This window comes from Cottoperca gobio, chromosome 13 (genome assembly GCF_900634415.1).
Source record: "Cottoperca gobio chromosome 13, fCotGob3.1, whole genome shotgun sequence".
NCBI classification, from domain to species: domain Eukaryota; kingdom Metazoa; phylum Chordata; class Actinopteri; order Perciformes; family Bovichtidae; genus Cottoperca; species Cottoperca gobio.
Genome location: NC_041367.1, coordinates 15,224,116 through 15,236,735, shown reverse-complemented (window position 1 = coordinate 15,236,735; position 12,620 = coordinate 15,224,116). Strand labels below are relative to the sequence as shown.

Sequence of the window (12,620 nt, the reverse complement as noted above, 5' to 3'; positions counted from 1 at the left end):
AAGGATCTCAGTACAAAATACTCTTTACTGATGCAGCATTGAGGCGTGTACTTTGACTGAAATACAAACATAATGATAAAAGATCAAAGTATATCAAGATTATGGGCACACTCATTGATTGAGTGAGCTTTTAGATTTTAGAGATGTTTATATTTGCAGAGGGAGTATGGTGCTCCAATATGTTTATCTTTTACAGCCGTGCAAGTCCAAAAATCTTCTGTATAGTTTACAGGAAGAGATTCGTATCTCTTTTATGTTTCTGAGAACTCATTCACGCTTATTTCTGACAAGGTGTGGGTGGGGGATGGTGGTGCAAGGTTCTTCCCTATCCCAGCAGCAAATGTGCAATATGCTTGCAACAACAGAAACTTTGCAAATAGAATAGAGACAGGCCTGTGTCCTCCGTTGTCACGACAACCCAAACCTCAGAGTCACACCAAGAGAAATAAGAGGAAGTGGGGGATGGGCGGCACGTACAAACCGAGAAAAGAGGTCCTTGTGAGAAAAAAAAAAAAAAAAGGCAAGCAGACAGTATTGTAGCAGATGAAAAAGAAACTGGTTGCAAATGCATGGGTTGACAAAAACTTTAATTTGCCACGAGGAATCAGATACTAAAATAATTTCCCCTGTCAAACAACACATGCAAACACACACGTAAAGGTTGTATGTTGTGATAAGGAGTCCATATGTGTGTTGTCCAACATAAAAAGGACTGAACCTTGGCGAATGGCGAGCATGACTGTGCATCCTGAAGATTATCTCAGCACTGTTGTGCCAGAGGCTGTGCTTGCATCAGACATCTATTCCTGTACAACATGGGATTATATCCAAAGCGATCTCCTCGAGTACTTAGGTTGGTATAGACAGTGAGGGTGCCAAAAACAAGTGCATCATCTAATGACACCAGTAGGTATTATCCTCCTGAGTCACTACTTAGGACTAATTGAATTATGTTTTACCTATGCTGAATGATCTCGGAAAGGGAGTCAATCCTCTTTTGCTGTGTAATGGTAGTTGTAAAAGTACGTTTCTTTTGAAATGCTTGCTGCAGTTCAAGTTTTTTTCTCACAATTGCATTTAAATATATCAGTAGGAGAATTAAAATGAACCATGTTTGCAGAGTTATGATGAATCTTTCAATCACACACGTATTTAAAATACTGTATGCATAGCTTGCAACTGCTACCCACAGTTGAATGCAAACAGAGTCCAAAGAGCTTATCAGACTTGTTTGTTGCTGCCACATAGTGGGTATTAGTGGAGGTGACACTGAGTGCATTACTGTAATCCAAATGGGAAAAAAACAGCATGTAAAACTTTATCACAACTGTAACTGAAGACAACAACATGCCCCCTAAAAATCCCAAAATGATTTCCTACAAAGCAGGAATCCAACATATACTTCATTTATTTATTCATTCATTCATTTCACAATGTTTTACAACAAGCTCAGCCTTTTTAACACACACGACATAATTTGGATGACTAACGCTGGAAGAAAGGACAGTTCAGAGTTCAAATGTATGCAATACAGGAAGGAAACACTTCACACTTCAGTATCACAAGCAAATTCATTTTGATAACATATCATAAGAGGCAGTATAACAACTTCTACTGTTAGTCCTCTAGTCTGTCAATTGTTCTGTACATGGCTACTGTGCAGACAAAAGAAACAATTGTTTGATCAGTATTGACAGTGAACTTCAGTGCAGCTTGTTGCAAATTTTAAAAAGGAATACATTCTGAGGTGTCAAGATGCTAAATCTACAACTTAAAAATACAATTTGTAATTAATATACAGTATACAACAAAGAGATGCTTATGACACATGTCTTGAAGTATGAGATTGTTTTTACAACAACAAAATCGCACACAGTGCATACAGTAGATTTACACATTACTTTTACATATACAACAGATTATGTTTCATGTATTTGACTATCATCAGTGGACGTAGCGGTATTTATTCATAATGGGAGAGTGTACTGGATACCAGCACTGACATGATGTATAACACAGAGCTAACCAGAGCAACATGACCTCCGGAGTAATACACCTGCCGTCCATTCAAGGGCTGCACTGGTCTGTAGGTTTTGACCATCTGCTTTCCACTAGAAGACTGAAGCTGGGACAATGCAGCGAGCTGTAACAAACATCGCAACAGACAGGTGAAAAAGTTAAATAGCAAATTCTATAAATACACAAGGTGGATAAATCGGTAGACGATGTAGGCCAAAGATCTAATTATTTACTTATTTACTTCTCTAATCAAAACTCTATTTACAATGGACCAAACATGTAACATGACAAGTGATAAACCCGTAGAAATGTTTTAACCGACTCCTTCCACTCAGCTTTCTACAGAGATTTTTAACATCTTTCAGTTTGTTGTTTTGATTTTACAGTCAGGATCTGTACTGATTTGATTCACTCTCACAGCTCTCATCAGCGTCTTTTCTATCTGCAGCAGGCAGCAAACAAAAAGCTATTAAAAAAATAGCCCCCCTACACACACACACACACACACACACACACACACACACACACACACACACACACACACACACACACACAAAACATACACACTATTCGAAATTTCGCATGATAGAATATCTTAATTAATTGTTAATTAACATTTTAAGTAACTGGGAAAATAATAAAAGCATGTAGGAATGTTAGAAATGCAGAAAAATTGTATTCAACTTTTTAAATTGTGAAACTAATTACCTGCTTCCTGCTAAGAGGAACTGTGTTTTCAAACAGGCTCCAGACGACAGATTCAGCACAGTTGGGTGTAGTGAGCGAGCCATCGTAGCGAAAGTACTTGGTCATATTCTTCTGAGGAGGTATGAACATTTCCAGGGACACACCCTTCAGTGTCGTGCTGTTGGCTGGTTATATAAATGATTACAGGACAATGAAGTTACCAAGTAATTAATTGTTAGACACCTATTAGGTTCAAGGTGACAGTTTAGTGTTTTAATCGATTGATTGTTGAGTTGTTAGAAAGGTCTTTTATGACATTGTTGTTATCTTATAATAATTGCACTTTAGCCTAACGCTTGCTTGAAAAATCAGCAGCACATTTTAGACCCTATACACATTGTTGCTAATGATAAGATAATAAAGCACAATGATCCTATTTTTTCCCGTCAGCAGATATGACTTACTGGGTTGTGTGATGTTTTTCAGAGCAATAATAAGAGGATTGAATTTCTTATTTGCAGACTTGGACTCCTGGAATGAAAGAATAAAATGTTCAAGTTACTTAAGTCACATTTTTGTAAAAGTGGAGACAACAAACTGTAGATGGTTTGATTCAAACAGATGCGGATGTTTTGTTAAAGGTTTATTGCTTTCTGTTTATTTATTTAATTATCACAACATTAAAACTGTCTTTTGTAAAGTTACTTATTAACTGATGACTGCTTTATTTTACAATGTTTCTTGTGTTCAACTATTTTTTTGGTGCACCCCAAGGCACGATTCTTGGGCCATTTATTTATCTTTTTTTTCTTTATTGGATGTCATTGTTGAAGACATCTCTAGACAAATGTAATTGTTAGTCCATTTAATTTTAAGTCCATAACTCCATTCATCAAAACTGAATCTTAGATTTCAGGAGCTCTCTTTAAATTGTATTTACCACCTTGCCAACAATTATATTGACATAATCTTTCATCTTTCCTTCACAAGTGTTCCTTTGTCCCAGTTATGGTACAGCTTTAAAATATGGCAAAAGTATGATGCCAGTTGATCAAGTATAACTGAAAAATCCCTGATGTTGTGCGCAGGGATCAACCCTGGCAATTATATCTTTGCAATTATTAAACCTTTGCCATACTTTGACGACATCCTATAAGAAGGATGTTTATGTGGTTTATCCTGTACATACAACATCTATTGCACGTCTGTCCGTCCTGGGAGAGGGATCCCTCCTCAGTTTCTCTCCCTGAGGTTTCTTCCATTTTCCCCCTTTAATTATGGGGTTTCTTTTAGGAAGTTTTTCCTTGTGCGATGCGAGGGTCTAAGGACAGAGGGTGTCGTAACCTGTACAGTCTGTAAAGCCCACTGAGACAAATGTGTAATTTGTGATATTGGGCTATACAAATAAATTTGATTTGATTTGATTTGCTCGTCCGGAAAATATTGCACCTATTTTCATCTTACTTATGTCAAACTTTCATCTTAAGCAGATCCCCACTTTTCTGTTACATGATAATCAAATAAAATCACCTCAAAGAAAAATCCAAGAACGGCCACGCCTGCACGGTCTCCTCCAGCCTCGGCTAAAGAGTTGTATTCATCTTTTATGTGGACAATATGCATCTGTTGATGGCATAAAAGAGTTAAATATTTCATTTATTTGAATACAGTACATAAAACGGCTTTATCACATGATTATAACAAACTTCCATCCTAATATTTCTCACCTCCATTGGAAATTGTTCTCCATCAATTGTGTGTTCAGACCCCAGTACTCCATCTTTGCCCCAATGCAGGTGAAGTTGAACTGCCTTGTATTGTGCAGATAGATTTCCTCCTTTGATCCTTATACTGGAGGGTAAATCCAGTTGAACTGAAAAAAACATTAAATTCCTCATCAAAAATCACAAAACAGACTCCTCTGATGATGATTTGCATTTGGATGATTTTTGGATTTGGTTATAGTGCAAAATTCCAAAGATCATCAATGTGTTGCAGCTTCTTCAGGCTCTTGCATTTTTATTATATCAGAGAACGCACGGCAGCAGAACTTTTTATTTGTTCAGTGTTATATTTTTTGCCACCTCTTTAACTATTCACGATCGTTATCTCAGAGGTTTACAATTGCGGTAACTGTTTAACTGATATAAAATCATTCATTGACTAATTGTGTTTTATATCAAATCCTCTTTTTCAAATAATATTATCACAAAGACGTACCACTGTGACCATTGTTTATGAGGCGACCATGAAAAGCTTCTTGATATCCAATGAATTGAAAAGAATTGAGACGTTCATCAGGTAGCAATCTCCTTGTAACGATGTTCACTGGAGACTGAGATCTGCCGTTGCAGTGCTGTGAAACTACTCCCCATACTTCTGGGCCTGTGAAGGAAGATGGTTGAAAAAACGTAACTCCACTACTACATATTCTCTTACTTTATTTAAATGGTAAATGGCTCGTCTTGAGGTTTACCTGTGCAGGTGTGATTGCATGTAACTTGGGACTGATAGCACCAATCTACAAGAACACATTTGAAATAAGTAATTTCATTGAAAATAAAAACAGACGAGGAATAGTTCATATTCTTCTTCACAAACAAACACCACACATTTCTTTAAATGAATATGTACACAGAATAAATGTTTTAGAATCTAACCAATTCATTTGTTTGTCTTAATTTCTTCTTTCTTATTTCTTAGTGAACGTACCTGCCCCAGAGACAATCTTCGTGGAAGATGCAAACAGAAATAAAACAGGTGCAAGCAACATTGTGAATGTACTATATCTGTCCGAGTCTGCCTGCTTTGAATCAGCCTGTTATAAGACAGATAGACCCACCTATCAATCCCGCCCACACCTCCTTGTTTAGTTTTATGATTCCTTGTTCCTTTGACCACTGATACACAACAAACAGTGATATCTGAAGACTGATATTCACAAGATAATGAATGGAATCTTATTCACAGGGTTTGGCCTGAAAACTCCCAGCTTGAATGATGCAGTTATGATTAATTTGACAGGTGAATGTATTATCAAGGGGGAGCAATGATTGTCTGCTCTTACTGTAATGACTCCTTCATCTACAATTACTCCTACTGTTGGTATTTGTTTTACTGCTGCTGCTTTTACAACTAATGCTAGGCCCGTATACTACTATTTCTAGTATTGCTACTCTTACGTTAAATACATATATCTGTTATAAATACATTTCAACTAGTCTTTTAACAAGCAATGTGCTCTGTATCTGTTCCTCTCTATATTACTGATATTATTCTCTGAATTATTTGGCTAATTTTGTAGTCACGTAATGACAGAATGGTAAGTGATACAGTAGATGTAGTTTCAAAGCAATTTTTTACTATTTTAACTCTTACAGCATAACTACCATTCATGCACAAATGCACGCATGCTGAGTCAATAATGTATCACATGTTGCTTATCAAGTGCAGCTGGAAAAACAACTAGCGCACTAAACAAGAGAAAAATGAACGATCAAAGGCTCTTAAATTAATGTATAGGCCTACATTATTTGCATTTCTAAGCATCTCTAATCAGTTGTTGATATTATAATTATAAGGCTAGTCGTCCTTTGTGCAACAACTGCACAAGATACAGAAAATAGAATAAAGTGGCATAAATGTACACATACAGCTTTACACATATACATGCTTATATATACATGCATTTGAATTAAAAAATATACTATGTTTGCTTGATAACATAAGCAATGATAGGACGAGCAATAATAAGACAAGATCTAGCTTTATTGCTCCAGAGGGATTTTTTGTGCCAAGGTTGTTCAATATACATAGTAAAAGTGAATATGTACGTTGTAAACTCTATAAAAAGTATATATATATATATATATATATATATATATATATATATATATATATATATATATATATACATACATACATAATGAATTAAAATAAGCAAATAAAATAAAAGTACAGAAACTATATACAGTACATAATAAAGGGAAATGCAGTTTGAAAATTATGTTGAAATCCTTTAATTAAAATGCAGGTTAACAACTTGATATTATTTACATTCAAATTCATGCATGTGCAGGACAGGTGGATCTGTGTCACTATCTGTCAAATACTATAAATTACAAACATGAAAATAATGATATTTATGGAATAAAATTATATGAACTCTATAAGGGATTTACGGTAAGTACGAGATGCGATTGAAACAACGGTGTGTTTAATAATGATTGTTTTGGCATTTAAACAAGCATTGAAACATAGTGTGTTAGTGTATGTCCAACTCAAAGTTTTGTTTTTCCTTCATATTGCAACAATCTGCTTAACAGAACTGAGTGATCGAGCCCTCGAAACCACGCCGTTGAGTGAAATCCTACAATTCGCAGTTCTCCTGAATGCAGCACAGTGAGGCGGAGCTGAAGTTCTTACACCGTGCTGCATTCACGTGCACCTCACGGAGCTCGGGGTCGCCTCTATCTCTGCAGCCAAAACTGGGTGTCACTCTCCTCATTGTTGTGAGGGTGTTGTATTTACAGCAGGTTACCGGTGTCCAGGCTGCGATGGACCGCTGGAGGGGCAGAGTGGCCCTAGTGACCGGAGCCTCGGTCGGCATCGGGGCGGCCATAGCTAAGGAGCTGGTCCGGTACGGTATGAAGGTGGTGGGCTGTGCCAGGGACGTCGAAAAAATACAGGTTTGTTTGCTCTGAATTTAAAGTTAATTTCTGCACTTTCTTGGGGGGTGGAGGGATTTAATGAGTAACAGTCCACCTGAGGCAAGAAGTACAAAGCACTGTGACACTACCGCAGAAGCTAACATTAGCTAACAGCTAGCTAAACTTCCAAACGCTTTGTTGATGAAATGCAAAAGTGAAAATACAACGTGAGAGATAACTGATAGTGACTGTGGTAGGAAATGCACTTTATGTCTTTCTCACAGTAACAACTATTTGCTGATAAAAGTAAAAATAATAATTCCTAAACACAAGAAACTGGCCTCGTTTCTTTTCCTGTATAAATAAATCTCCATAAACACGAGTTGCTGTTGACTTGTCTTTAGGCTGTATTGTTCCAGTTAAATCAATCTAGAGATGATATGTGTCAAAACGGTCTAAACCCGGATGATTTACTACCTCATCAGACCAATTGCCTTGCTAAGCTAACCTGTAACAAATGAGTTAAATCAAGTTTCCCTGAAGCAACTATTAGTTTGCTCTAAAGAATATAAAAGTGTAACAATAAGTAAAAGGGATCAGGAAAGACTTTTAAATGACCAGAAAATTGAAATACTGAGTACTGTATTTTCTGCATCTTTTCTTGCAGTTGATATTGCGCAAGGTTTTCCCTTTATATTTTTGGTTATGTCAAAATAAGACCTGAATGCCAGGTGAAGTGGATTTTGTGGACACCTGAGTTGACTATAAAGCTGATTGATCTTTTTCATTTTTGACTTCAGAAACTGGCAGCTGAGTGTCAAAGTGCAGGCCACAGTGGTGTTTTGGTGCCTTTCAAGTGTGACTTGAACAACGAGGAGGAGATTCTGTCCATGTTCGCTGCCATCAAAGTGCAGCACAAAGGGGTGGACGTGTGCATCAACAATGCTGGCTTGGCTCATCCAGAGTCCCTGTTAAATGGCCAAACCAGCAGCTGGAAGAACATGCTGGATGTAAGAGCGCAATTGCTTTTATTTAAACAAGGAAATATAGTACATATAATTAAATATATGTTTTTTTAGAGTCCAGTATCAACAAAAGATTGGGAAATGTCTCCTACACTACAACTCATTTACAGTTTTCACAGTGGCTAAAAAGCAGTTTCCATGTGCATAGGAATCATTTATTAGGTTTTCCATCTGTGCGTGAAGGGAAATTCAGTCGTGTTTTTTTTCCACCGTCACACTAGAGACTATTATCTGAAAGTTATTAATAGCTTTACTTTTTTACTTTTCTGCTTGGTGGTTGCAGGTGAACGTTCTTGCATTGTGTATATGCACCCGAGAAGCGTATCAATCGATGAAAGAAAGAAATGTTGACGATGGGCACATCATAAACCTAAACAGGTACACTTGTATTTACTGATGATGTACACTGATGGTCATGCTTGTTACAGTTCTTTTGATTTAATCTCCATTCCTCGCACACAAGTATCTCTTTCCTTGATATTTTAAATGTCATCATCTTCACCATTTAAATTTCAACTACGGCAATTGGCAACACTACTTATTAGAGCTGAAGATTTTATTATCACATTGTGATTTACAAAATGTAGGAAGTAAAATAATAGGCTAGATCACTCATTTATGGAACTAACTAGAGCTGCAACCAACATATGTCCTGTACTGATTGATCTGCTGACTTATTTCTTGATTTATCATTTGGTCCGTAAAATGTGAAAATAGTGAATCACAATATTCTGAAGCCTAAGGTGACGTCTTCAAATGGTTTGTTTTGGCCAACCGACTGTCAAAAACCTAAAGATATTCAGTTAACTATCAAATAAGACAAAAAAGTAGAAAAATCCAGACATCGTAAGTAGGAAATATTTGGCATTTTTGCTTGAAAAATTATTTTGATGATGATTTAAAAAGTTATTAATTGGCTGATTGCACACACATTTTCTTGCATTACATTTTTAGGGATTTTTCAACATTCCACAGGCACGAGACTGAGATCATATCAGTCTCGTGAAATTAAGGTGCTGACCCTGTTGACCTTTCTTACAACTCGCACATCTTCTTCTGTTGCAGCATGAGCGGACACCGTGTCGTTCCCAATGCTGATGTACATTTCTACAGCTCCACCAAGTACGCTGTAACGGCCCTGACTGAAGGCCTGAGACAGGAGCTGCGCGAGGCGAACACCCACATCAGAGCCACAGTAAGAGATGCAGTCAGTGTTGGGAAGGTTACTTTTGAAATATAATAGGTTACAGATTACTAGTTACCCTGTTAGAAATGTAATTAGTAATGTAACTATTTCATTGAATTCATCAAAGTAAAATAACTTATTATATATTTGATTACTTTTCTAACAAATAAATAATAATATATTGGGATGTAACCCCTTTGTAATCACCAACATGTTAGAAACATGTTTTCTCTGTAACTGATTACAATATTTTGTAATTTAATAATGTAACTCCTGTACATGTAACTAGTTATTCTCCAACACTGCATTCAGCAAACCATTTACATCATTATAAGATATAATAATTATAATATAAATTCAAAGTATTTGTTTATTTTATCTAAGAAGGGACCATGCACATTCATTAACATGAGCACTTGAGTCCATCATGTGCCAGATTTAGACACACAGGCTAATTGTTTTAATTTCATGAAGTTTACTAGCTTCTTAAAATCCACTCTATTTTTTGCAGTGTATTTCTCCGGGTGTAGTAGAGACAGAATTTGCTCCACGGCTCTATAGCCAAAATGCGGATAAAGCAGCTGCTTCATACACAAAATTCAAGGTAAAAATATGATTCCTACATTCCCAGAGTATTGTTGACATATTTACTAGCATATTATTTCACTTTTCCCTTCTCTTACAGCCTTTGGAAGCAATAGATGTTGCTAATTCTGTAACATACGTCCTAAGTGCTCCTCCCCATGTGCAGGTATGTCATTTCATGTAGATATTTTAGTGCTTTCTTTAGTGACTTATCACACATGTTTTCAACCTTTGCTCTTTTACTGTTGATGTTTCATTAGTTTACTCATAATGAGATAACCTTTACGTCTTTTCTTTCAGATTGGAGACATTCAGATGCGACCTGTGGAGCAGGTGTCGTAGGATGACATGTGACGGCTGATTCAATGTGCATTCTCCATCTGCCTGGTTTATAATTACTTTATCTCATCGTGGAATAACTTTGTTTTTGTTTGTACTATTATATTGTACTTGCAGAATAAAAATGATTTGAAGATGAAATTTGTTGCACTTCAACTTTGTTGTAAAAGGAAATTGGATTTGTAGCTCAGCAGTAAACACGGATCAGAAGGATGAACCAATAGCAACAAACAACATCAAATTGTTGTAAAAACATATCTTTGCCAAAATGTCACAAACATGCAGTAAAAACCAAATAAATACACAAATATTAAGATTCTTTTTTAGATCTTTAAATATAAATATATATATATATATATATATATATATATATATATATATATATATATATATATATATATATATATATATATATATATAATCTAAAGTATCCGATTTCTTTATAAAATAATGTAAAAAGGAAAATCTGATAAATAAGTGAAATGCCTGAAAAGAAAGAAAGAATATTGTTTGGAAAAATATCAAAAACATATTAGTCAAATATCAATTTTAGGACCCTTAAGCAGGGCATATATTTGTTAGCACATGGCTTAAACATAATTACATTTGATGTCGTAATATTTTTTAGTCATGCCAGCGGCATGGCTACATGACTTTGTTAGTCCCCACTTTTATCCCGCTGATAATATGCATGGATTGCCATGAAGCTTTGTTCAGACATCCATGGTCTTCAAAGGATGAATCTTGCTGATTTTGCTGACTACCTCGAGCATCTCCAGCAGGTAAAAACATTATTTTGTCCAATACTTCGACCAAAACTAATGACGTTTCCTTGAGTCTCACCTGTACTTTGTGTTTAGTGGTAATTAGCAAACGTTAGCACACTAAGCAAAGATTGTGATCAAGGTAGATTCCACTTGCTTCATCATCAGCGTTTTATCATTGTGATTGTGAGCATGCTCGCGTGTGGAAGTTAGGAAAAGCACTATTGTGCCAATTACAGCACAGCTGTAGACTCTAGTCTACCAGTTTCTCAACAAATTAATGATTTCAACAAATGATCTGCTTTTATTAAACAGTAAATTAATTTGTCTCCATTTGTTGCATTCATTCACTATCATATAACACTTAGTACAGCCATATATCATACCTGCAGACAGCTATAGGCTGGGGTCATTACATTATCACCCGTAGATAAGGGACTTCCCTTCCTGATAGGAATTAGGTTGAGTGTTGCAACAGTTTCTATCACCATCAGTTTATATCGCCATTAATGTGGATGAAAAGCTGTTTCTACAAGACTTTGTACATTTACCTGCAGTAATACTGGAGGTGTGTACGGGGAAGGGCTGCCTCACATGTCCACATTCAGGAAGTGCTTCATTCAGTTTGGTAAACGCAATTGATCCTGTTTTCACCAACAGTCTTTTCACAGTTGTTTTTACAGCATGGTTATACTTGTCATAAAAAGTCTACAACACGGGACATGACTTACTGAACAGTATTAAAACAAGGCTTCACAAACTAACAATGCAGTACATATTTGAGATATTTGTACTATATATGCTGCTTTATACTTCTACTTTACTACATTTCAGCTGGAAATATTTTACTTTTTAAGTACAATTTCTAAGTTTAAGATCTCAATACCTTTTCCAAATCTGAAAATGACTTATAAACGTATGTTTATGTTGGTACACTGTTCGGAATATGTATTTAGCAGTGTGATGCTTCAGTGGATGTTGATAAATGTGTATTGGTGGTACAGGAGAGGGATTTCATAGCAACACCTGGATGTGGGGTTGCCCAGGACATACGAGAGTTTGTAACGATGTGACCTACGGTGATGTGGAGGACAAAGGGAGACTGTGAAACACTGGAACACACGAGAGGAGAAAGGTCAGAGAAACAACAGCAACTGGTGGACTTCATGAACTATTGATACATACTAACTTATACTGACACATGGCATGTAATAGAAATATTTCAGTTTTAGACACTAAATTAGAAGTTTATGCAGTTTAGAATTGAATGAGAAAAAATGAGATCAAGAAACAATATTTTAACAGAGGTTATTTTTTTTAAGGTCTTTCAATTTTAAGGTACACTATCAATAATACAATAGCACAA

General features: G+C 36.0%; 2 protein-coding genes across 2 annotated transcripts; one reads left to right on the top strand and one right to left on the bottom strand.

Annotated features, from left to right (window-relative positions):
- Positions 1–1,936: 1,936 nt before the first annotated feature.
- Positions 1,937–5,512, bottom strand: ca4b (carbonic anhydrase IV b). The gene is made up of 8 exons (XM_029446821.1): positions 5,419–5,512; positions 5,183–5,227; positions 4,927–5,091; positions 4,434–4,579; positions 4,237–4,329; positions 3,171–3,237; positions 2,728–2,891; positions 1,937–2,143 (listed from the first exon to the last, which is right to left on the bottom strand). Exons 1-8 carry the CDS (start codon positions 5,477–5,479, stop codon positions 1,964–1,966), a joined length of 921 nt encoding a protein of 306 aa, XP_029302681.1. The 5' UTR covers positions 5,480–5,512; the 3' UTR covers positions 1,937–1,963.
- A 1,568-nt stretch (positions 5,513–7,080) lies between these two features.
- Positions 7,081–10,631, top strand: LOC115017925 (dehydrogenase/reductase SDR family member 11-like). The gene is made up of 7 exons (XM_029446663.1): positions 7,081–7,394; positions 8,156–8,365; positions 8,664–8,758; positions 9,446–9,575; positions 10,078–10,170; positions 10,252–10,317; positions 10,452–10,631. Exons 1-7 carry the CDS (start codon positions 7,098–7,100, stop codon positions 10,491–10,493), a joined length of 933 nt encoding a protein of 310 aa, XP_029302523.1. The 5' UTR covers positions 7,081–7,097; the 3' UTR covers positions 10,494–10,631.
- The last annotated feature ends 1,989 nt before the right edge of the window (positions 10,632–12,620 follow it).

Coding starts and splice junctions, on each gene's coding strand:
- ca4b (XM_029446821.1), bottom strand. CDS start 5,479: ATGTTGCTTGCACCTGTTTTATTTCTGTTTGCATCTTCCACGAAGATT. Junction 3,238..4,236: donor TTCTTGGATTTTTCTTTGAG/GTGATTTTATTT, acceptor CTTTCATTCCAG/GAGTCCAAGTCTGCAAATAA. Junction 2,144..2,727: donor TTCCTCTTAGCAGGAAGCAG/GTAATTAGTTTC, acceptor TGTTTGTTACAG/CTCGCTGCATTGTCCCAGCT.
- LOC115017925 (XM_029446663.1), top strand. CDS start 7,098: ATGCAGCACAGTGAGGCGGAGCTGAAGTTCTTACACCGTGCTGCATTC. Junction 8,759..9,445: donor CACATCATAAACCTAAACAG/GTACACTTGTAT, acceptor CTTCTGTTGCAG/CATGAGCGGACACCGTGTCG. Junction 10,318..10,451: donor GTGCTCCTCCCCATGTGCAG/GTATGTCATTTC, acceptor CTTTTCTTTCAG/ATTGGAGACATTCAGATGCG.